The sequence below is a fragment of the Setaria italica genome, chromosome II, assembly GCF_000263155.2.
Source record: "Setaria italica strain Yugu1 chromosome II, Setaria_italica_v2.0, whole genome shotgun sequence".
Lineage (NCBI taxonomy): Eukaryota > Viridiplantae > Streptophyta > Magnoliopsida > Poales > Poaceae > Setaria > Setaria italica.
Window position 1 is genome coordinate 10,810,999 of NC_028451.1, and position 25,552 is coordinate 10,836,550.

At 43.2% G+C, this 25,552-nt stretch overlaps 2 protein-coding genes across 20 annotated transcripts; both read left to right on the top strand.

Moving 5' to 3' along the window:
• The first annotated feature begins 1,921 nt into the window (after positions 1 to 1,921).
• Positions 1,922 to 4,534, top strand: LOC101783428 (ERI1 exoribonuclease 2). 2 transcript variants are annotated; one of them, XM_012844246.3, is made up of 2 exons: positions 1,922 to 3,019; positions 3,115 to 4,534. In XM_012844246.3, the coding sequence occupies exons 1-2, from the start codon at positions 2,186 to 2,188 to the stop codon at positions 3,301 to 3,303; spliced, it is 1,023 nt and encodes a 340-aa protein (XP_012699700.1). In that variant the 5' UTR covers positions 1,922 to 2,185; the 3' UTR covers positions 3,304 to 4,534. The 2 variants fall into 2 exon arrangements, with proteins under 2 accessions (XP_012699700.1, XP_022680240.1); XM_022824505.1 differs by having other exon boundaries at positions 1,922 to 4,534.
• Positions 4,535 to 11,433: 6,899 nt separating this feature from the next.
• On the top strand, positions 11,434 to 18,974 carry LOC101784103. 18 transcript variants are annotated; one of them, XM_022824432.1, is made up of 10 exons: positions 11,434 to 12,531; positions 12,615 to 12,764; positions 14,106 to 14,305; positions 14,438 to 14,485; positions 14,624 to 14,796; positions 15,093 to 15,172; positions 16,019 to 16,113; positions 16,781 to 18,230; positions 18,580 to 18,636; positions 18,712 to 18,974. In XM_022824432.1, exons 1-8 carry the CDS (start codon positions 11,698 to 11,700, stop codon positions 16,806 to 16,808), a joined length of 1,608 nt encoding a protein of 535 aa, XP_022680167.1. In that variant the 5' UTR covers positions 11,434 to 11,697; the 3' UTR covers positions 16,809 to 18,230; positions 18,580 to 18,636; positions 18,712 to 18,974. The 18 variants fall into 18 exon arrangements, with proteins under 18 accessions (XP_022680167.1, XP_022680168.1, XP_022680165.1 ...); XM_022824433.1 differs by having other exon boundaries at positions 16,781 to 18,059; XM_022824430.1 differs by having other exon boundaries at positions 16,781 to 17,022; positions 17,178 to 18,230; positions 18,580 to 18,974.
• The last annotated feature ends 6,578 nt before the right edge of the window (positions 18,975 to 25,552 follow it).

Consider the following 25,552-nt stretch of genomic DNA (forward strand, 5'->3'; position numbering starts at 1 on the left):
ACCTAGGCACTTTGCTCAGCTCAGTACTGCGGGCGTGATTGGTTGCAAAGGAGTAAGCCATGGTTCAAGGACACAAAAAATTAGATCGACAAGTATACGTGACAACCATAGATCCGCATAAGAAACAACATAGGGTTCATCAAAACCATAAATGCAGATGCAGAACAACCATAGATCCGCATCAGAAATAACTTAGGATTCATCAACACCAAGCAAGATGTACCGTCGTAGCACCTGCGGAGGCACAGGGTGCCGTCGGAGGACCTCGACACACCGGGAGGATGGTACAAGAACAAAAAAAATTAGATCGACCTCTATATGTGACAAACATAGATCTGCATCACAAACTACCTAGGGTTCATCACAACCATAAATCCAGATACAAAACAACAAAAGGAGCGCACAGATCTGAGAGAAGAAGAACCTAGGGTTCATCGACACCAAGCAAAATAAGACGAATCAACAGATCAGCGCGGGAGAGGGGACTAAGCAGCGTAAGAGAAGGGGGAGATGTACCGTCGCAGCACCGGCGGGGGCATAGGGCGCCCCCGGAGTACCTCGATCCACCGGCGCACCGAGGTCGAACAGGAGGAGGGAGAGGAGAAGGCGCACCAGGGAGGAAGGGAGCGAAGATAGTGGTGGGAGGATGAGAGGTCACCGTAAGCCTCCCACGCCTTTAGCCCCGGGACGGCACCATCTCCCGCGCTCCACCGAAAAATTCTTGCCAGCATCGCTCCATCCCGGCTCGCGACCGAAGGAGCCCTCTGGGCGGATGGGCCGATGCGGGATGGAATAGGAGAAAGGAACAGGGGTGCGGCGTTTCAGTTCGGAAAGGCCAACCGAACACGCGAGAGTGCCCGCGAAGGTTCGGGACGGTGCAGCGGATGGTGCCCTCCCAGCTACCAATCACGCCCATGGAGGAGCGCACGATGCGTCCGTACGCACGAACACTAGCATTACCGAATCTATAATTAATTTGCATGCTGCCGATTATAAAATAAAGGAGCATGTTGCCGTGAGTAGCTCAGCAACAATGTGTAAAACCCCATATCTATGTATATAAATCATTCCAATGCAACCATGCCTATCAATTATGATTTTTACCAACAATACAAGTTCTTTTTTATAGACCTATATAGCATCAACCTCAATCGAACTAGTACGACTTATGAAATTTCTCCAGATATATGCTTTTTCAGATCATCACCTAATAGTCCCTACATGTGCACGGCCCCTAGTTTAAATAGGTATCTATTTGTCCTCGTAGCCCCGGTCATGTCACTTAGCGCCATCATGATGAGGCACAAGGGTGAGGCATGCCCACCGGGAAAGTAGGTTTTGTCTCGACCTGCTTGTTGAATTTGCGTGGGCAGATCTATTCGTACCTCTATCTGAAACATCTTGCATAAAATGAAAGACTCTACAAATACAACTATAGTACTATTAATCAAACTTGACCGTCATTAAGGTGAGAGAGAAAAAAATTGCAAAAATATAGTATTATGGGATTTGATGATCATTGAAAAGCCCTTTCAGCTGTTAGGTGAGTCTTATAGGCTATATAAACCGTTGACCGTTCTGAGAACGATAAGCTAAGGATAGGTTAATTTCGTTTGTAGCCGCAGTCGCTTTTGAACAGTACATTTGTTCTGTCTCTTAAATTCATGTCATTGCCCGGCGCTATTATCAGATATTTAGCCGATAAATAAGAAGCTGATTTGCAATTTTCTGATTTCAGCACGTATACCTAAGATTTTCCGTTAAAAATAATATCATTTTAAAAAAATCCCCGGCCAACGCGGTTGCTCATCGGAGTCATCGCTCATCAGCAGCTCAGCACCGCAACAGCAGGAAGCTAGCCCAACTGGTGACAGGTGGGGCCTACCTAATTTAGCGTCAAAATCAAAATCACTTCCAGTCTTCCACCTGAGAGTCGGACTCGGACTCGGACTCGGAGCCAGCCAGGCATGAGGATATGGTGGCGCCGCCCGTACGCCTCCGCCGCCTTCCTCCGCCGCCACCGCATCTATGCAATACAAATCCAAATCCTCGGATCCAATCTCAAATCATCCGCGAAACAATTCTCTCGGCAACCTAGATCGCCCGCATCGCGTTCAATTCCTCCCAGCAACCACCGCAAAGGAGAGCCTTGCTCCCAAGAACCACAGCAGATCCGGCGAACGAGATGCTCTGCCTCCCCTCCTCCTCCGCATTCCGGCCGGCCGATCCGGCGGCGCGTGGCGCCATGGCTTCGCAGCAGCAGCGCCAGAGCTTTCCTCACGCCTCCACTGCAGCTCGAGGCATGCTCAGCTTCTCCTCCGCCGCACCGTCCGGGCCGGCAGATCCTGCGGCGCAGCAGCAGGACTTCCGCATGCGGGAGTTCGACTACTTCGTCGTCGTCGACTTCGAGGCTACCTGTGAGAAGGATTCGCGCATCTACCCGCAGGAAATCATCGAATTTCCTGCGGTCCTCGTCGACGCCGCCACCGGCGGCCTGGTCTCCTCGTTCCGCACCTATGTGAAGCCGCGGCACCACCCGGTCCTCACCGCTTTCTGCTCCGAGCTGACGGGGATTCAGCAAGAGCAGGTCGACGGCGGCGTGGATCTTGCAACGGCGCTGGCCTTGCACGACAAGTGGCTGGCGGCGGCGGGCGTATCCAAGAACCGTCTCGCCATCGTCACCTGGGGTGATTGGGACTGCCGGACGATGCTGAAGTTCGAATGCAATTTCAAGAACATCTCCAAGCCATCGTATTTCAACCAGTGGGTTAACCTCCGGATCCCCTTCGAGACCGCGTTTGGCGCTGGGCGGCGCAACCTGCAAGAAGCTGTCCGGGAGGCGGGTCTGCAGTGGGATGGCCGCCTCCACTGCGGGCTCGACGACGCCCGCAACACAGCGCGTCTCCTTGTCGAGCTGATGCGGCGGGGAGTCCGTATCTCCATAACCGGCTCTCTGGTGCCACCGCCTCTGCCAGAGCCAGAGCCGGAGCTGGAGCCGGAGCCGGAACTCCAACATCAGGCACAGCTTTCACCGGCGAATCGCAACTTAAGCTGGTGTGATGATGGTGCTGCTACTACTGACTGCTTCTACTGCTACTGTGGTGTTCCTACCAGAGGCGGTGTGGTGACCACACCAGGACCAATGCACGGACGATTCTTCTTCGCTTGTGGGAACTGGACGCCGACATGTCGTTTCTTCCTCTGGGCGGCCTGATTGCCGGCCATCTGGACTCCATCGCATCATCGGCGTTAAGGTTAGTTAGTTACTACTCACTTATACACACACATGGAGTGCATAGTTAGTGCTCAGGTAGGTACCGCACTTGCTCAGGAGTTTATGCTCTGTGAATCTGTGTGAACCAGTTAGAATTTTTTACGGTCGGTAGCAGTGTCTCTGGGGTCTTGGAGGGCAAATCCTGTTGAGGATAGGTGCTTGCAATGAAGCTTGGGCTAGTGTGCAACTCCTGGATGAAACGAACAGTTTTCATACATAATTTCTAAAAAGTTTGATTTTCCTCTTTACTGACCATTGAAAAATTGATCTCCCAATTCTACCAATTTCCTGCAAGTGAGATGATTTGAAAGTCAGGATGAAGCGTAAAATGCAGCCATTGTTAATAAGTTAATAAATTGACATGGTGATGAAACTTGACCCTTTCTGTTTCATTTTACTGAATAACCATACAATGGAACTTGACCCTTTCTGTTTCATTTTACTCTCTAAAATAGCTTCTTGTCAGATAGGAGTATGTGACTTGTACAGTTGCCACCACACTTTTCTTCAGTACCAGATTTAAGCTATCTTATTAATCCTTTATGATAATCTCCTGAATCTTCTGAACTAGTTTGTAACTCGTGGATGAAACTAACAGTTTTTCTTACATAATAAATCATTTGAGCTAACTTCTAAAAGTTTGATTTTTCTCTTTATCGATCATTGAAAAATTGATCTCCTGTTTCCACCACTTGCCTGAAATTTAGATGATTTGAAAGTCAGATAGGATGGAGCGTAAAATGCACCCATTGTCAATAAGTTAATAAATTCACATGGTATGGAAAATGCAACAATTGCTAAAAGAGTTGTTCTTATACCACTTGGAACATAGCAGATAAGAAGAACTAAAAAAGAACCGAATTCTGAGCCTTTGATTGTTGTGAGTTAACCTTAGGATCATTTTTTTTTTGTTTGTCTGTTTGTGGGTGGGGTGGGGGGTAGACTGGTGGAGTCTGCTGAATACCTACCGTGTAAAATACTTCTGGTTCACCTAGATTGACTGAGCACCTGCATGTGGTTTTGCGGTATCCTGAGTTTTTTTTTTGAAAACTCCTGTGTGTGTGGTGAGGTGTAATCTAGTTCGTATCTGGTCTTCAATGTAATCTAGTTTTTATCTTGGCTTCAATGTAATTGAGTTCTTACCAAATGTAATCAAGTTGTTAATATAATCAAGTTCTTCCCTTTTCTTCAATGTAATGGAGTTCTTCTGCGTAATAAACTTTATATGGAAGTGAATGGAGATTGTTTTTCCCGAGTGTCTGCAAATATTGTTCTGTCCAAGCCATTTTACCTGGTGGCAGTTTAAATAGCTTTGGTAACTTGCAAATTGCATGGCAAACCTATTCTTTGTTTTCTGCTTTGATGCGCTCACATCCGATTCCAAGCTTCGCACACCGGGAACAGGTCTTTCAATTGGCAAAGGATTAACCATTAGCATTTATGTGTCTGTAAAAATTCAGTTCAATTCATCTGGTTATGCAAATTCTGAATCATGAGGTTGAAAATTTATGGAGGCATACATCAGAAACAGCTCTTGCCGCATCGTGAACAGATAAGATAGCCAGACCTGGAAGGTTTTTGTTGCTGCTGAACAAAACGGCAGCTGAGAGCGAGAACATGTTTGGTTCCTGCAGCAAGGCTGACGTCACCTTGCCAAAACGAGATTTATGGAGCAAGCAGGACATTCGGATTGGGAACAGATCCTCTGGTATGTCAGAGGGACGTTGAAGCCGCAGGTCCCTCATTGCCCATCCAAATTGCAGGCAGTGACGCCGCAGAAAACAGGGTGGAGCTGTAGGCCCAGGAGCATGGAGGAAAAATGGCGTGAGGCCAATGGAAAAGGGCGCAGAGGAGTTGATTGCTGGAAGGGACGACCTTCTCTGCTCTTCTATCTTGTATGTAAGTCTTCTGCTCTACCTTCTCCTGCTGTCTTCAGCATGAATGGCTCACTGGTATTGATATAACTTCCATCATCAGATTGCTTTGAACTTGATCGAGCTTCCCCTTTCCTCATGAAAGAAGCAGCCAGTTGAAATTGTATTATGTAGTATTGGGATGGAAGACGAGGCAAAACTGAGCACCATGATTCCAATACGTAAGTAATACAACCCCACTCTGTTATTTATTATGTGACATCAAATGGATATTAGTTGTTTCAATCTCATGTACTGCTATTCCTTGCTTGTGCTCTGCAATTGCACAAGTCTCCTGCTCATGTTATTTTTCTGTTGCAGAGCTACGCTACGGCTCCTATCAGCTGTCCAAGCAATGGTGAGTATGTAAGCCCTTTAGTACTACTACACCATCCACTTTGTATTGCAAGTTCGACATGTCTGTAATTACAACTATGTGGTATTCAGAATGGCACATTGCAGCAGTGCGAAGTGGCCTCTTGTAGGCCAGTCTTGCATAGGTGCTAGTATTAGTTTGCATTAGTTCAGGTTTTTTGGATCTTATGTAAGGTAGTCATTTGCAGTAGTTATTTGATATAGGTGCTGAGATCTTGAGTTTCATAGAAATATTTATTTGAGAAAGGTTTCATCATCAGTCCCAAATGATGTAAACATTAAATTCAGAGCCGCTTTGAGGTTTACCCTGATTGGTATATTCATTGTGTTGCAACTGGATTTGGATTGCTTAATACTGCATATAGAATAACATGGTTATTAGAGGGTTACATGGTTGTTGCTGAAACTGTGGCAGCAAAAGAATACCTTTTTTCTATTTGTCAACAAGTCAAATATGGACAACACATACTGATTAAATTGGAATAATAAAGGTTGAAAAAAATTGCTTCCTCCTCTCTGTTGATTTAACACACTGTACTGTTGTTTTTCAGTCCTTATGTTAACAAAAACTCGACCACAAGAGGAGACTCCCCCCGAGCTTTGTTCTAAGAAGTTGCCGTGCTTCGAATCCGGGTCGGGACAGGAGTTTCATCGACTCCTGGAGTTCAACGCTCTAACTGGTCCACCGCGAGAAGCTTGGCAGTATGCCAGTATGTCCTTATGTCAACACAAGTAGGATTAGCTAGCTGGCTGCAATTGACTAATTAGCCCAGCTGATTTATCAAATTAATTGAAAAACGATAATTTCCTCGTGCATGTTAGGTTTAAAATATCATTTTCCTGCTGCAACAATGAGTGATAGTCTCAGAAAGCTCGATGTAAGATTACCTGCACAAAAATACAGACATCAATTTATTTTTTTTATCATTGATGGTCTAATACTGCATGTTTGCTTTGATTACCACGTCAACTGGTTGTGGCAAGTTGCCTGTTCGTTGCTGCATTGATGCAGGATGGCCGCCCGGTGGCGTGACCTCTTCATGTCCAGGTCTGCGCGTGTCAATGGAAAAAAAGGTAAGAAATCCCAACCGGTGCCTGCTTCCTTCTAAATTATCCCAATTATTTTTGTTCCTTTCAAGCATTGAAGTGTTCAAGTGAAATTGCAAGTTAGAGGAAAATTTAAGCTTAGTGGGACTTAGTTGTGATATTTCTTTAGCATGTGTGATAATATGTGATTGAAATTTGAATCAGCTATGATTGACAAGTAATTGATGGAAGAATTTATAAGAGGACGTTGCAGATAGTGACAGCAATGATTTCATGTCTAGAGGAAATGAAGAATGCCATTCTATATTTTTCCTTTGGGGAAATTTAGTACTGTGGTATTGTATTTCATATACTACCTCGTTCTTAAATATATGACACCATTGACTTTGTTTCATTCGTTTGACTATTCATCTTTTCTCCAAATATTTTTACAAATAGATAAATCTACATGTTAAATCTAAAGTACTTTAGACAATAGACATAATGGTACTCATTTTACTTTATTTAACTAATTCATTAAATAGATGTTGGTCAAAGTTGGAGCAAAAAGTGAACAACATCATATATTTAAGAACGGAGTGAGTATAAAATTAATAAATAAATAAAGTGTTACAGTAGCGTAGTGGAGCACAAAACCACAAAAAGGCCAAGTGAAGGAAAGAAGAGAGAGGTCAGAGAAACAACTTTACAGAAGGCTATTCGGCCAGATGGATACATTTATGACTAAAAGGACTAAATCTGTGCAGGTGAATCTTTACAGTATCCAGAAAGCAAATTTTCCAAGATATGAATGGAGACTAAGGTCTTTTGAAGATTTGTTCATTTCTCTGTTTCCAAATTTCGTGCTGAGATAGTGAAGATTTTCATGAAAAATTGGTGCTGATCTTAGCTTTCTTAATTGTAGCAAAGAATCTGGTAGTGATCCCATGATATACCAACGAAGTTCCAACATCTACTGCTGAAACCAACATCTACTGCTGAAAGGACATTCAAAGAACAGGTGATATGTGGTTTCCTCTAGATTTAGGTTGCATAGCATGCAGTGACAATTTTCCCCATCAATCTTGTAGTTTCTTCTTCTTAGTAGTTTCTGGAACTCAGTCTATCTTTGAAGATTAGCCACATGAAGATTTTTAGCTTTTTGGTCATTTTAGCTTTCAAGATCCAATCGAAAGGAGTTGGAGGTGTAATAGATCTGAATGATAGCAGATAATACTTTCTTGAAGAGTAATTTCTATTCCCCAAACTGTATTGCCAACTGTCTGTTTCATTGCTTTGCTGCTGTATTTGTTCAACTTTGCTTTGCAAAATTTGCAGTTCCTCCGATGCCTGCTGGGATAGTGTTTATATGAAAGTGTATCTGTGGAGTGCTATCTGCCAGAAACGGAGCACATTTTTTTTTTGTAAAGGAGAATAATCTAGGTAGTTGATCCCTAAGATAAGATCCACTCCAAACATCATTCCACATCAGTATTGCCAGTTGGATGCTTTATTTTCCCTATGGAGATCATCTTTTATCTATGATCTTTGCTAACAATATTATAGTAGCTCATTAGTTTGGTAAAAATTGCCTGGTGCATTGTTATTTAGACAATATTGCTTTAAGACGGTATTTTGTTATGTTTGCGATAAAATACCATACCCTTCCTGGCTAACTGGAACCTCTTAATTTCTTTTCATGAAATCAAGGAGCATATAGTCACTAACAATTAAGCGACATATATGAATATACGATGTTTAGTCCGAATTATGAATAAATGAAATTTCTGAAGCAGAACATAGGCCACTGCCGATGTCCAGTGGCGGATCCAGGACTCGGGCTGCCTAGGCTGCAGCCTGGATCAAAGGCTTGAAAAACAATGGAGATACAAGACAAATTGTACAAATGATAGATGTTTGATAGATGTGCAAAACACTTGATCTTGTATTAAGCTCGGACCATGCCACACCCTGAAATTTTCGAATTTCATGATGTGATTAAAAGAAATAATTAAACAACGATTTTCTATAATTTAAAATTTTTGCCAACATTTATTTTCTTTACAGAAAATGTAGTATAGGAAAAGTAATTGCTTGTTTTTCGGAATTAAATAATGTTGTTCTCTGTCTGTGCATTCATGCTGATGCATCTTGGTGTTTCATGAGTGAAAAAGTTTTAAAAATGTGTTTAGACGTTGTCCAAATTCTTTTGAGAATTTTCCAGTTTTTCTGGAATTTATTCTCCTTTTCCTTGAGCTTAATCCAATTTTTTGGATGGTTCTAGAATCCTTTTTCACGAGCTCAAATATTTTATTTGGGTTCCTCGTGTCCCAATCTATCTATGGTATTTTTCCTAGAATTTTTGGAATTTCCAGAACATTTTTCGTGGTTTAAATGATTTATCTAGAATTTTCTGGATTTATCTTTACATGCGAAATGATTTCTGAAAATAATCTTTCTATCCTTTTCCTTTGGGCTGAGCCTTGGGCCCGACCCACACCAGCCCAGCAAGCCATCATCCTTTTTCTTCTGCCGACCCAGCCCAACTCCCTCCCTTTCTCTCACTGACTGGTGGGCCCCACCTGTCGGGCTTCTCTTCAACCTTCGACTGGCGCCACCGCTTGAGCTCCAGCGCCCAAGCACCACTCGATCTTTCGTCGCCCTGGCTTCCCGGCGCCCCTCGGCTCCCCACGACCCTACGCCTCCCACACGCAAGCCGCTACCCCTCGTTTCTCCTCCCTACGGTGGAAACTGCCGCTCCACCAACCCGCCGCCATGAATGGCACCGCCGCCACCGCGATTCAAGTCCAGGCGCCTCAACTCCCTTCCTCCACCCCTATAAAGCGCCCGCGCCTCCTAGGGCCTCCCGCTGCCGCTTCTCCTTGGCGCCGCTGCGCTAACGCCCCTGCATCGCTCCGCAGCGCCGCCGCCCACATCTCCGACCACCACCGGCCAAATCCCGCGCCACCACTCCAGCTGTCGTCGCCTTGCTCCTTCGCCAAGCGCCGCCGCACCAAGCCTCCGGTAGTCGCTTACCGCGAACCCCGCAGCTGCGCCCCTCGGTCGCCGGCCGTTGACTGCCGGAAGGAGCCTCCCATGGGGTGTGGTGGTCAGGCTTGAACTAAGGATGGCAATGGGTAAATCCCCATCGGGTATAGCCATCCCAGACCCATCCCCGCTATAAAAATTTGAGACCGTTAGAATCCCTGTACCCAGTATGGGTGGGGACCCATACCCGACCGGGTAAATCATACCCGGTGGGTCACCCGTACCCGCCAATAGTTTATTCACGACGTCGACGAGCTCGGGATCCAGCGGCTTCAGGCAGTCACCGTCCTCCAAGACCTCCATGATGTCCCTTGACGTCGGAGTGAACGAGCTGGTTAGTGCGAGGGAGAAGGACTGAAGGAGGCAAGGAGCGCCCGACGCCTGCAAAGCATATGAAGGGGAGAAGGAGAATGGAGAAGCAAGAATCACCGTCCATTGATGCTTCCTTACTCCGTTGGCAACATGGCGTCGGATGTGGTGGCTTCCTGGCGCTTGGATTTGGATGGAGTGCCGACAACGAGTCAACGATGCAAAAGCAAAACGAGGTCATGAGGGGGGCACAACCGCATAGGCAGCAAGGCGTTGTTCGCTTGTTTTTTTTGCGGCGGCGTGGCGAGTAGGAGTAGCGACTAGCGAAGCGAGCGTCGTGCGCTTTTTTTTCGACGGCCGGCAGGGGACCAGTGGTCCGCTGGTGGCTGGGTAGGATAGGGTTGGGAGGGGTGGGGAATGGGGATAAGATTATATACCTAGGGTTAGCTTATAGGCTAGTGGGCTTCTCTACTTTTTGGCCAGGTATTTTTCACACATGGGTTAACGGGTATGGGGACTGCTGGAACATACCCATACCCGCGTACCCGATGGGTGAAGGGTTTGGTCCATTTACATACCCGTGGGTATTGTGTTTAGTCTATATTCAGACTGTAATGGAGTAAATATCCGTCGGGTATCAGGTCCCCATTGCCATCTTTAGCTTGAACTGTCGGTTGGAGGATTGTAGGAGAAGATAAGGTGTCTTTGCAATAAAGCCCCTGCAAAACTTGTAAATCTCTACCTCTTTCTTTGTGTCTTGCACCTTTCATAGAAAAGCCCTCGAAATCTTCAGTTTCTTGGAATCTAATCCAAGCCTTGACTTTTTGCAGATCTAGCCCTAGGTTTTTAGCTTTTCGCAGGTCCTGTTCTCTGAGTCTTGGTAATCTTCTGTGCTAACCCCTGAGATCTACGGTTAATCTTGTTTAGGTTCTTAGAACCTTACTTAGTCCCTAGATTCCACGTTTTAGCTCCGTTTTAATCTGTTTAAGATGCATTGCGTTCATAACAGCTTAAAATACACGTTAGTAGTGATATCATCCTACATTTCATGTCTTTAAAAATAAATTTAGTATTAATTTGATTAATGCCTAATGAACATGCGTTTCTCTAAATAAAAGTTACCAAGGGTCATACACCGTTTTTCATAATAAAGATCAATAATCCAATTAGGTTATACACCGGTTTTTCATAAACCAAAGATAAGTTGATTAATGCTTATTTAAATAATTCTTCCAATTAAAAGCCATATAGAGTTAAATTGATTAATGCTTATTTGATTAATATTTATTCAATTTGCTTTCTAAATAAAAGCTTATAAGATTTTCCGTTAAAAATAATATCATTTTAAAAAAATCCCCGGCCAACGCGGTTGCTCATCGGAGTCATCGCTCATCAGCAGCTCAGCACCGCAACAGCAGGAAGCTAGCCCAACTGGTGACAGGTGGGGCCTACCTAATTTAGCGTCAAAATCAAAATCACTTCCAGTCTTCCACCTGAGAGTCGGACTCGGACTCGGACTCGGAGCCAGCCAGGCATGAGGATATGGTGGCGCCGCCCGTACGCCTCCGCCGCCTTCCTCCGCCGCCACCGCATCTATGCAATACAAATCCAAATCCTCGGATCCAATCTCAAATCATCCGCGAAACAATTCTCTCGGCAACCTAGATCGCCCGCATCGCGTTCAATTCCTCCCAGCAACCACCGCAAAGGAGAGCCTTGCTCCCAAGAACCACAGCAGATCCGGCGAACGAGATGCTCTGCCTCCCCTCCTCCTCCGCATTCCGGCCGGCCGATCCGGCGGCGCGTGGCGCCATGGCTTCGCAGCAGCAGCGCCAGAGCTTTCCTCACGCCTCCACTGCAGCTCGAGGCATGCTCAGCTTCTCCTCCGCCGCACCGTCCGGGCCGGCAGATCCTGCGGCGCAGCAGCAGGACTTCCGCATGCGGGAGTTCGACTACTTCGTCGTCGTCGACTTCGAGGCTACCTGTGAGAAGGATTCGCGCATCTACCCGCAGGAAATCATCGAATTTCCTGCGGTCCTCGTCGACGCCGCCACCGGCGGCCTGGTCTCCTCGTTCCGCACCTATGTGAAGCCGCGGCACCACCCGGTCCTCACCGCTTTCTGCTCCGAGCTGACGGGGATTCAGCAAGAGCAGGTCGACGGCGGCGTGGATCTTGCAACGGCGCTGGCCTTGCACGACAAGTGGCTGGCGGCGGCGGGCGTATCCAAGAACCGTCTCGCCATCGTCACCTGGGGTGATTGGGACTGCCGGACGATGCTGAAGTTCGAATGCAATTTCAAGAACATCTCCAAGCCATCGTATTTCAACCAGTGGGTTAACCTCCGGATCCCCTTCGAGACCGCGTTTGGCGCTGGGCGGCGCAACCTGCAAGAAGCTGTCCGGGAGGCGGGTCTGCAGTGGGATGGCCGCCTCCACTGCGGGCTCGACGACGCCCGCAACACAGCGCGTCTCCTTGTCGAGCTGATGCGGCGGGGAGTCCGTATCTCCATAACCGGCTCTCTGGTGCCACCGCCTCTGCCAGAGCCAGAGCCGGAGCTGGAGCCTGAGCCGGAACTCCAACCTCAGGCACAGCTCTCACCGGTGAATCGCAACTTAAGCTGGTGTGATGATGGCGCTGCTACTACTGACTGCTTCTACTGCTACTGCAGCGTTCCTATCAGAGGCGGCGTGGTGACGATGCCGGGACCAATGCAAGGGCGATTCTTTTTCACTTGTGGGAACTGGATGCCGACATGTCGTTTCTTCCACTGGGCAGCCTGATTGCCGGCCGTCTGGACTCCGCATCATCAATGACTAAGGTTAGATAAGTACAACTCACTTCTACACACACATGGAGAGCATGCTTAGTTAGTGCTCAGGTAGGTGCCGCACTTGCTCAGGAGTTTGTGCTCTGTGAATCTGTGTGAACCAGTTAGAATTTTAGATGGTTGGTAGCAGGGTCTGCCTCTCTGGGGTCTTGGATGGTGAATCCTGATGAGGAATAGGTGCCTGCAATGAAGCTTGGCATTACCTTTTCCTAAACATAAAACTAGCTTATTGTAAATAAAGAGTTAACACAAAATTGTTGCTCTCAAATATTAGTTGTTGGAGTAATAACAAGGGTAAGACATGTTAAGCTAGTTGGCTATCCATTTCAAGTTTTTAGCATACAGGTCCATATATTTGAATAATCATGTATACGAAACATGATCCTTTCTGTTCATTTTTCTCTCTAAAATAGCTTCAGGTTGCACTTGTTATTCTCCATCCACATTCTTCATGTCAGATAGGATTATAAATGCAGCCATTGTCAATAAGTTTATAAATTCACATGGTATGGAAAATGTAACAATTGCTAAAAGAGTTGTTTGTTTACCAATTGGAACGTAGCAGATAAAGAGGAACTAGAAAAGAACCGAATTCTGAGCCCTTGATCGTTGTGAGTTAACCTTAGGATCATTATTTTTTTGTTTGTCTCTGTGTGGGTGGGGTGGGGGCTGGAACGGTGGAGGCAGTCTGCTGAGTACCTACCGTGTAAAATACTTCTGGTTCACCTAGATTGACCGAGCACCAGCATGTGGTTTTGTGGTATCCTATGTTAGATCTGAATAGAAGCACTCCTGTGTGTGTTTTGAGGTGTCTAGGATATGACTACACGTTTTCAATGTAATCTAGTTCTTACCTGGTCTTCAATGTAGTTTTTATCTAGCCTTCAATGTAATTGAGTTCTTACCAAATGTAATTGACTTGTTACTCAATATAATCAAGTTCTTACCTGTTCTTCAATGTAATGGAGTTCTTCTGCGTAATAAACTTTATATGGAAGTGAATGGAGATTGTTTTCCCCAGTGTTTTGCAAATATTGTTCTGTCTTGCCATTTTACCTTGTGACAGTTTAAAAAGCTTTGGTAACTTGCAAATTGAATGGTGAACCTATTCTTACGTTTTCTGCATTGATGCGCTCACATCCGATTCCAAGCCTCGCACACTGGGAACAGGTATTTCAATTTGGCAAGGATTAATGATTGGCATGCATGGGTTTGTAAATATTCAGCTTAGTTCCCTCTGGTTATGTGAATTTTGAATCACGGGGTTGATAGTTATGGAGGCCATACGTCAAAAATAGCTCTTGCCGCATTGTGAACAGTTAAGGTTGGCAGGACCTGGAAGGTTTTTCCTCGTGCTGGACACAACTGCAGCTGAGAGTTAGAGCATATTTGGTTTCTGCGCGGGGCCGACGGAAAAGGGCGCGAGAACTACAGAAATGGCATGAGGCTGGCCGAAAAGCGCACAAAGACAAGAGAAACGGCGCAACGGAGATGATCGCTGGAAGGGACGACCTGTTATTCTCTTTGATCTTGTATGTAAGTCTTATAATCTACCTTCTCCTGCTGTCTTCAGCACTAATGGTTTACTAGTAGCAGATTGCTTTGAACTGATCAAGCTTCCTTTCCTCATGAAATAACCAGCCAGTTTAAATTGTATTATGTAGTACCGAGATGGAAGAAGAGGCTAACACAGAGTGCCATGATTCCAATATGTGAGTAATACAACCCGACTTGTTATTTCTTACGTGACACCAAATGGATATTAGTTGTCCCAATCCCGAGTACTGCTATTCCTTGCTTGTTCTCTGCAATTGCACAAGTCCCCTGCTCATGTTATTTTTCTGTTGCAGAGCTATACTGCCTGGATTGGTAGCTCATGTTGGCATGAAATTTAGAAATTCCGATGAGGCTTGGGCATTTTGGCTTAGCCATGGCGGGCAGAAAGGATTTGAGGACAGAAAAAGGTATTCAAACAGTGAGATGAGGACTACAAGAAGTCATGGGTGTGAGAACCTTCTTATTTGTATGTTGGAATTGCTTACAGTACTACTCTAGTGGTTTGTTGAGCTTAAAAAACAGCAATGTTTTGAATTACTCGTAGAAAAAAGCACATAGTTGGATCAGTATATTTCTATTGATTTATCAGTAATCAATATATATTAGCTCGACTACTTAGTATCAAAGTCTATGGGCATATATTTGATTCGAATTACACATTTAACCATTACACATAAGTGACTATCCACATTCTGATCACCTAAACTATAACTACCTCATGTTAGATGGATTATGGTTTCTTATATTTGCTTTCACCTGCAGGGACGCTACCAGTACTTAGGAAAGGAAATTCCAGAGCAAGTGCTAAGGCTCCTATCAGCTGCCCAAGCAATGGTGAGTATGTAAGCCCTTTACTACTACTACACCATCCACTTTATATTGCAAGTTCACCATGTCTGTAATTACTAATTACAACTATCTGGTATTCAGAATGGCACATTGCAGCAGTGAGAAGTGGCCTTTTGTTGAGTCTTGCATAGGTAGTAGAGTTAATTTGCATTAGTTTAGTTTGTTGGATCTTATGGTAAGGTAGACATTTGCATTAGTTATTTGAGATAGGTGCTGAGATTTTGAGTTTCATAGAACTGGTTATTTGAGGAAGGTTTCATCAGTCCCAAATAATATAAGCATCAAATTCAGAGCCGCTTTGAGGTTTAGCATGATCGGTATATTCAATGGTTCGCACTGGAAGTATTTTGCTACCTGTTGGATTGCTCAATACTGCATGTATATCATGGTTATTAGAGGGTTGCATGGTTGTTACTCAAACTGAGACAGCAAAAGAATATCTTTTTTCCATCTGTCAACAAGTTAAGTACGGACGACATATACTGATTAAATTGGAATATAGTAAAGGTTGAAGAAATTGCTACCTCCTTCCTTTTGATTTAACACACTGTACCGTTTTTTTTCAGCCTTATGTTAACACAAGTTGGATTAACTAGCTGGCTGCAATGGGCTAATTTACCCAGCTGATCTATCCAATTAACTGAAAAACTGATAACTTCCTCTTGCATGTCGAGTTTAAAGTATTATTTTCCTGCTGCAATGATGAGTGATAGTCTTTGCATTCCAGTTCTTAGAAAGTTTGATGTAAGATTGCATGCAGAAAAGACACACACTTCATTTTTTTTATCATTGATGGTCTAACACTGCATGCTTGCTTTGATTACCACATCGACTGGTAGTGGCCAGTTGCCTGTTCGTTGCAGCATTGCTGCAGGATGGACGCCAGTGGCGTGGCCTGTTCACGTCCAGGTTTGCTTGCGTCCATGGGAAAAAGGTAGGAAACCCCAACTGATGTCTGCTTCCTTCTAATTATATTAATTATTTTTGTTCCTTCCAAGCATTGAAGTGTTCAAGTGAAATTGCAAGTTAGATGAAAATTTAAGCTTAGTGGGACTTAGTTGTGATGTTTCTTTAACATCTGTGATAATATGTAATTGAAATTTGAATCATCTATGATTGACAAGTAATTGATGGAACAATTTATAAGAGGGCGCTGCTGATAGTGACAACAATGAATTCATGTCTAGAGGAAATGAAGAATGACATTCTTTTTTTTTTTGAGGGAAATGCAGTAGGGGAATCCCCTACTGTGGTATTTTATTTCATATAAAATAAATAAATAAAAAAGGTACAGTAGCATCCTGGAGTGCTAAATCACAAAAAGGCCAATTGAAGGAGATAAGAGAGAGGTCAGAGAAAAAACTTTGCAGAAGGCTATTCAGCCAGATGGATACATTGTGACTAAAAGAAAAGGACTAAATCCGTGCAAGTGAATCTTTACAGTATCCACAAAGCAAATTTTCCAATATCTGAATGAACCCTAAGTTCCTCTGAAGGTTTGTGCATTTCTCTGTTTCCAAATTTCCCATGCTGAGATAATGAAGATCTCCATGAAAAATTGGTGCTGACATTTCATCTTAGCTTTTTTTTTTTAAATGTAGCAAAGAATCTGATAGAGTGATCCGATGATGTACCAACAAAGTTCCAGCATCTACTGCTGAAAGGACATTCAAAGAACAGGTGATATGTGGTTTCCTCTAGATTTAGGTTGCATAGTACACAGTTATAATTGTCCCCATCAATCTTGTAGTTTCTTCTTCTGTGTAAGTTTCTGGAATTCAGTCTATCTTTGAAGATTAGCCACATGAAGATTTTTAGCTTTTTGGTCACTTTAGCTTTCCAGGTTCAATTGAAAGGAGTTGGAGGTGTAATAGATCTGAATGATAGCAGATAATACATTCTTGAAGAGTAATTTCCATTCTCGCAACAGTATTGCCAACTGTCTGTTTCATTGCTTGACTGCTGTATTTGTTCAACTTTGCTTTGCAAAATTTGCAGTTCCTCCAATGCCTGCTGGGATAGTGGTATATGAAAGTGTGTCTGTGGAGTGCTATCTGCCAGAAACTGAGCGAGAGATACATTTCATTTTTTTTGCAAAGGAGAATAATCTTGGTAGTTGGTCCCTAAGATAAGATCCATTCCAGGCATCATTCCACATCAATTTGCAGTTGTATCAATTTGGAGTGCTATCTGTTTCATTGCTTTGCTGCTTTATTTGTTCAACTTTGCTTTGCAAAATTTGCAGTTCCTCCAATGCCTGCTGGGATAGTGGTATATGAAAGTGTGTCTGGAGTGCTATCTGCCAGAAACTGAGCGAGAGATACATTTCATTTTTTTTGCAAAGGAGAATAATCTTGGTAGTTGGTCCCTAAGATAAAATCCATTCCAGGCATCATTCCACATCAATGTTGCCAGTTGGACGCTTTGATTTCCCTATTGCGACCATCTTTTATCTATGATCTTTACTAGCAATATTATTAGTGGGCTTATTAGTTTGGTAAAAATGGCCAGGTGAATTGTTATTTAGACAATGTTGCGTTAAGACTATATATTGTTATGTTTGCGATAAAGTACCATACCCTTCCTGGCTAATTTGGAACCTCTTTATTTCTTTTCACAAAATCAAGGAGCATTAGTCACTAACGATTAACCTACATATATTAATATGAGATGTTTGGTCATAATTGCGAGTGGGTTCTCTGCATGGAGAATCTGTAGTAAATGAAATTTCTGGAGCAGGCATAGGTCACTGCTGATATCCATGTGTTTTCTCTCTCTCAATATTCATGTATACCTTGGTTGCAGTGTCTGGAGGCTTTTTAACTTGGCTTAGGAGATGAGGGAAAATAAATTTCTGTTTATTTATTTAGGACTGACATGGTAATGGTCTTTTTTGTATATGCACAACAAATTCCATACTATCTCAGTTTTTTTTCCAAGGCTCTTTTCATAAGCCTAATTTTGAAGTACTCATATGGTGGTCATTGATGTTTTTTCTTTTCTGTTTAGAGCTTTTTTACAATGCTTTTAAACTACCAATGGTACTTGCAGGTACTTTCCTTTCTTATCCTTCTTATCAAAAAAGAATGAAATAATGAAATAGATTTACATATAATTAAAAGGTTTACATATAATTAAAAGGGTATCATAGTAATTTCTTACTATTTTTGATACTTGTTCCACCAAACTGGTACTTCTTGGTACTTCTCTTTAGATACTTCATGGTACTTCCTTTGTTTCCACTGTTCGATTTCGCCGGATGGACGGCTTTCCTTTGTTTCCACTATTCGATTTCGCCAGATGGACGGCTCTTATTTTTTTCAAGCATTCTAAAATTTCTATTCTGTTTATCATATCAACTGATATGGGTTCCACACGCATGTTGGTTTTATAATGACAGCAAGGAGAGCAGAAGGAGATGTTTGAGCAATAGGAAAATGATAAGGAAGATCTTGAGGTACTATTATCTTGGGACAACTTGTTATAGATTTCTTGGGAAAAAAAATCTTGGGCTGACAATTGCTTACATTAGGGAATACTGGTTTCGGATTGATTTTGTGCAAAAGGTTCTTGGTCTGTGATGTTTATTAGTCTTCAATATCCAGATGGTTTTAGCATTGTTTATATGAGTTCCAGAATTATCATCTTCAGTTCATTGTGACTGGGTTCGGTTGCCATTGCACCGATATCTTGACCACCAATATTTAGCTTCCAGTGATGCACTGATGTGCCACCTGAATGTCTGTACGAATGTCTTCGCTACCTGAAAAATAGCTGTGATGATTTAACAATGCATTCTCTCTTGTAGCAAATTTAAGATGTGCAGTGCAGTCAGATTTAAGATTATACTTGCTGATTCTTTTTTTTCTTCGGTGCTAACCAATGTTCTACATCAGCCTGTAGAGATCTGGGAAATAATCGCCACTGCTCGGTTTGTGATGCCAGAGGGGTGTGAGGCTTCCAGTAGGCCGCGTACTGTTCTTTTTCAAGAATGCATAATCACAAAAATTACATTGGGGCACATGTTCCAAAAGAATATGTAGCCAACATCAGAAGATCTGATGTACCATATAGGAATTAAAAAAAAAGAAAATACAACTCAAATTCTCTTATCTCCATACACGCAAATGAATCGACTTCTCAATTGATGAAATCGAAACCAAAGCATGAGTCAATTCAACGACGAAGAAGAGTGGCAACTTCATTTGCTGATTGATGCTCTGACCACAAACTCAAGACCATAGCAAAACCATCCACACTTCATTAGGGATAAAGTAAGATACTAGTAGCTCTTGAAGAATCAAGTTAGGCAACCACAATACCCGCATGAAGTACACCACCACTCAAAATCTCCGATATGACGCCTCCACCAAGGGCACAATGATAGTCGTCGCTGCCGCTGCTCGCTAGGATAAAGTTTTCACCTGGAGAATTGATGATGGGGTGAGCTAGAGACAAACCGACGGTGCCCTCAGGAGGGAAAATGTAACAATGTAACAACCATGGTTGTTAAAAGCCAATGTAACAATGTAACAACCATGGTTGTTAAAAGCCTAAGAATAGTCATTAAGGTGTTAATGGTGAAATTTGGATTAAAAGGAGGTATATGGGCCAAAGTCAAATTTGACAAAAATTCAAATTTGGAAAAAAAATTGATAAAAATATGAAATCAAGCCTTGAAGGTATTTAGACTTCAAAGGAATCAAGTTTGAAGTAAAATTCAAGTCATAGACACCTCAAATGCATAGTTAAAGATGGATTGACTTGAGTTACTATTCACTGTCTGAAAATGCTGAAAACAGCAATCCTTCAACTTTGAAATTAATTTCTGAAGGATTTTTCATATAACCTTTGAAAGGTTTTGGACCCCAAGTGGACTTTGATGTCCAATGAATATATGAGCATGTTGTTGGACAAGGAAAGGAAAGAATTCAAATTTTTCTAGAAGCCCAAAGTTTGAAAAGTGGACTGTTTAAAAATAACTACAGAAACTGAATGGCAATAGCCATTTCAGTTCTTAAGACAGTGAAAAGTGGCAACTTTGGCTCAAGATTTTGGAAGATTCTATATGTAAAAGCTGGACCATGGCAGGCAAAACGGAATCCCTAACATGTGGTTTACAATTGGCGGACAAGAAGTGGGTTTGCATATTTGAATTTGAATTCAAAGTTTGGACAGTGGTTGTTTAAAAGTGCTCTTACGAAACTGAATGAGGCTTTCTTTTGAACACTGACAGCCCGAACCCTAGATGATTTTCCGGGCTCAAATTCGTGAGATAGAGTGATCCAGAGCCAAAACTATGAATCTATAGAATGAAGTATTGAGGATCCTCTACAACTTTGCTTAAAGGAAATCATGGAGCTTGAATTGGAAATCGGGTGCAAGATTGAGTGGACTTTTGGGCGGAATTGGGGAGAAAAGGTGGAAGAGTGCTACTGCCACGCAACTGCTTGCCGCCGATGGCAAGAGCGGTGCTGCCGTGCCACGCATCAGCGTAGGCGTGTGACGCGAGCCAAGCAAGCAGGCAGGATGTGTCCGTTGCAAGGGTGGTGAAAATTTCATATATTTACTGCTCCCGCTGGCCAGAGCTATCCATTTCACCGCACGCTCTATTTTTCACTACGCTCGGTCGCCGGTGAGCTCTGCCACCATTCCACCACTGCTAGCCGTTCCCCTCCGCCAGAAACACCGCCTTAGTTCCTGAATCAATCCCACCAGTCGTCGTCTAGCCCCATCCACCACAGCTTCTTTTCGCCGTCATCTTCTCCAGTGCTGGCCGCCGCTTTGTTTTGGTAAGGTCGCCGCCGTGGAGGGCTATGTTGCTGGAGCTCTGGTCGTTGTCTAAGGGTATGGGTGTGTCACGCAGGAGCTCTAGATGGTGTAGGGCTAGCTTGTTGGCCTGGAGCACGGCTGGGTTGGCCGGAGCTCCTGCGCCACCATGCGCATGCCTCGGCCATGGCCGTCGTCATGGAGCACCTTGCTCCGGTAACGGTGGGCTTTGGTTTGGGAGCGCGCCACGTAGCTTAGGTCCTAGCAAAGCTTTCAGAGCCGCTTGTGGTCGTCAGTTCGCCGCCGTCAAGCTTCGTGCCGTCAGTAGGCCTAGCTCCGTTCACGCCGCCGCTGTCTTTCACCGTTCACTGTTGCCGTCCATCCAACCACCACTAGAGTACCATCAGTGGGTGTGCTAGGTTAACGTGAGTTGAGTCATGGTGTTCCCGTCGCTGGGGGCCTCGCCGGCGATGAGTCGTCACGGTTACTCGTAGGCAGACTCACAGTCAGGGCCGGGGAAGCGGTCTGTTGACCAGGCCCACGCGCTAGTGAGAGGGGTTAGGGCGGGGGTGAGTGAGAAAGGTTCCAGAAGGGGGTTTTCGGGGGAGAAATTGGTTTATAGTTTTAGAAAATAGATTTAAATTCTATTTTCATATGTAATACTTTATAATTTGTAGAATTGTCCAAATTTAGTGAAATCAATTTTATTAGGTGTATTTTATTTCCTTTATGCATTAAAAAATTCTTAAACCCTAGGAAAGGAAATTAAAAATTTGGTATTTATTTAGTGCCTTTAATTAAGGTATTTAAATAAATACTTAATATTTATAAAATGTATAAAATTTTGAATAATGTTTTATTATTCACAAATGCTTATTAATTCATAGAAATTAAGTTTTAAGGTTAGAAATTATTTATAATGCTTTTCTAAATAAAATAAAAGGCTTAAGTGAGGTTAGTTAAGAAATTAAATTGTGGGTTAATCTTTTATGGGTAGATTAGTGTTGGCTTGCAACTTTATCACAAAGATAAGTTGTATAGTATTTATTTCTAAAAGTTTGCATATCTAACTTTGGCATGCATCATATCGTAGAACTAGAAGCCTCAGAAGTGGATTTCTTGGAATTCTCAGAAGAACCTCAGGAATTTGAGGAGGTTGTTGAATTGGTCCCTTGTGTTGAAGGATCTTTAGAAGAAACTAACTTTTTTGTGAATCAAGGCAAACCCCGGTGTGTCTACACCTATCTAATTTCAGAGTCCAATAATTATTATTCATGAGTCCAATAATTGGTTATTTCCTGATTTATGCATTAAATCTAGGAGTTGATTGCAACCTACTCTTGTGCATGATCCCACCTTGTTTGTAGGACATCTTTGCCACCTGTTCAAATAATTAGTAACCATCCTATGCTTAATAATGGTTAGATTTCCTTTAAAGTAAGTTTTGTTACTCAACCACTTAAGGTTAAAATTGTCATACATGTTGATCAAGGAAAATGGCTTTGAATTTTGAAGATGTGGACAGAAGCTAGAGATGGTAGTTTTGTTCGCTGAATGTAATTTGTTAAGGCTCGTTCCTTGTTTTAACTGATGATCAAGTGATATTACCTGGTTGCTTACTGTCCCTGGGGACCAGCAAAGCTCGGTAAGTTAGTTGGCTCTCTAATTGGAATATTCTTACTCATGCTTGGCATGCGGAAGAAAGGCTGGGGCGTAGCCTGAAACTCATATGGAGATCAGGCCAAACGTGGGGTCCCATGTGAGGGTGCGTCCCTGGGTTCGGGTAATTATATTTCCGGTCATTGGGTACGGCTAATCAAAAGGTTGTTATGCGCAAAACCGATCAGTTGTGCATGGTTGGTGATTAGGTATCTCCTGCAGGATATAAATCAGTCCGGATCGCTGCAATTCTCGATTATGAATGCACCTGATCATCGCTTAAGCATCATAGAGTAATCGAGTTGAATATAATATTTTTCTTGAATAAATATTGTTGTATGATGTTTAGTTTCCTTGGTTGATCAAAAATGTTTTACTCACCTAGACTGGTTACGTAAAAACTAATCTGGAATAAAATGATAAAACTAAGGTTCCACAAGTAGTAAGCTTTCTGCAAAAATGTGAGCCATCCAGTACACTAAAAAGCTATCATATTCCTTGAAACATTATTTTAAATCTACCTATACTGGTTAGACGGGTCAGTCTTGCTGAGTACCCTCGTACTCAGGGGATCCTTTTTCGTTGTTTTTAGAAGCGCAACAGGGGTCAACCGAAGAGGAAGGCCTGAAGAACTAGGGTATTTTACGGGTCTCGTAATACCCTCTAGAGAAATCTAGTTGTATAATTACTTTACCCTCAAAATTATTTTATGTTCGACACTCTTAGAATGGTCTAACTTGCACTATTAAGTTTGTTTCCATCTATGGTTGTAATAATTCGCACTATGTAAAAATGTAATATTTGTTGATGCTTTCCCTTCGTGGAAGCGATCCTGATATATGGCTATGATTCAAGTCATGAATGATTCGAGGCGTCCTAGGGACACTTGACGGACTACCGGACTTAGATTGTCTTAAGTGTGTTTCGTATAATTATTGTTGTGCGCAGGTTCCATTCTCAGGACTATGTTTTGGCTCAGGGGGAGTATCAATGGAGTTAGGAGTCCAAGCAGCTTCAGTGGGGACATGTTCATCTTGTCCATGCCTAAGTATCCAATTGTGCATAATACAACAGGCAAGAACCAAATTCACTTGGGTTTTGTAAGGATGGAAAGGCTTGTTGTCAAGGATTTTGAATCTATTCTTTAGAGCACCAAAGACCCTCTCTACTGTCACTCTAAGAGAAGAATGCCTCAGGTTAAACAACTCTCTTTGGTTTTGCGGCCTATTAGAACCAAACTCCCTCAAGTGGTACCTTGTACCACGAATGGCGGCAGGAACCCATGCCTTGCTGCATATCCAGCATCCACAAGATAGAATTTCCCTAGACAATGTAACAAATCATGGTTTATCAGTTTAGTGAGTACAATTTGTTGGCATGTGTATATGTGAGGTATGGTACCTTGTGGGACTGTAAGGCTATCAGCCCTTTCAAGAGCATCTGACAAAATTAGAGCATCATGTGCAGATCCCTCCCAACTAGCAAGCACATATGTGAACCTGAGATCAAAGTGGATGTACACTTGTGAAACTAGGCACTAGGTGGCTCGGTTGAAGCCCTGGGGTATCAAGAAGAAGTGCGAAAACATAGAGGGATTGAATTGGATGAGTTTTAGACGCTTAATGTGCACAGTTTTTTTTGTCACTGATTCATTTAGTGACCTCAAAGGTGTATCACCGAATGAATCAGTGACTACAGTTTGTGTGTTGCATGCAGCAAAGTCTCAACGATTGGTCCAATATCTACAGTGACTACCACTGGATCCTCCTATACGCATTTTGGGTATTCGCTATCTGTGAGTTACTGTAATCACTAAGTGATTCGGTGGTTGCATGTGAACCACACCGAATGAGTCGGTGATGTTGGCTCAGCTCGTAACCGGCTCAAAATTGGCTCTAGATGTTTTGATTTATATTTGAGGGGTTCATTGATTGATACGGTGGTAACAGTGTGGACTCACCAAATGAGTCAGTGGTCAGTCAGTGACCGATTCAAAGTTGTACTTGCGGGCTTCACCGATTGATTCGGTGCATGCTGTATAAGTCAATGGTGGCAATTTCAGCGCAGGTCAATTTGGAGGTCAAGGGCAAGTTGAGCAGAAGTGATTAGAGAGTTTCTTAATTAAAGATTAAGGATATCATTAGTACTTGGAAGTAGACAAGTGTGCATCCATACACTTGTTTGGCTTGAGTAGGTCAAGTGAGGGTCATTGCTTGTTAATCTTGGTTATCGGCATCACCTAGACGGCTTGATGATGGTTTTCTTGGTGAGCTCTCAAGGAAGAGACTTGTGAGAAGCTCCAAGAAGTGTTGTGCTTGGTTTGGAATCCACCAATTTGGAGTGGAGAATTGATTGCCACTAGTGAGCACTTGGTCCTTGCACAGATCAAGGGGGAGCTATACCCTTGTGCGGGTGCTCCAATAAGAACTAGGGGAGAGTGCCGACTCTTTGATACCTCGGGAAAAAATCGGTGTTCTAACCCTCTCTTTACTTTCTGCACTTAAATTCCTCATTTACTTTTCACATTTCAATTCCTAAAACTGCCATGCTAGTGTAGGGTTGGAACTATGTTGCAAACCTTTGTGCAAGTAGAATAGACACACTTATTAAGATTGTAGACACATGGGGTGATTAGGGTTGTTCGTAAGTTTTAATTTCCGAAAAAAAAATGTAGAGGCCTAATTCACTCCCTCTTAGGTATCTTGATCCTTTGAGCATCAACCACTATAGAATTGTGTTGTGGTCAGAAGCTACAAAGTTTAAGGCTGCACCTGACAACGCATACTCATTCTAGGCTCCATTGACCATACCAGCCACATCTCCTGCCAAATCCTTGAGCAACTGATGAAGGCCCAGCTGCCTGAATCAGTCCTATCCATCTTGATGCATCCATCGGCAAGGAAAAACAGGGGACCCTCGGAAGGCAGTGGATCTCCATCTCCCAG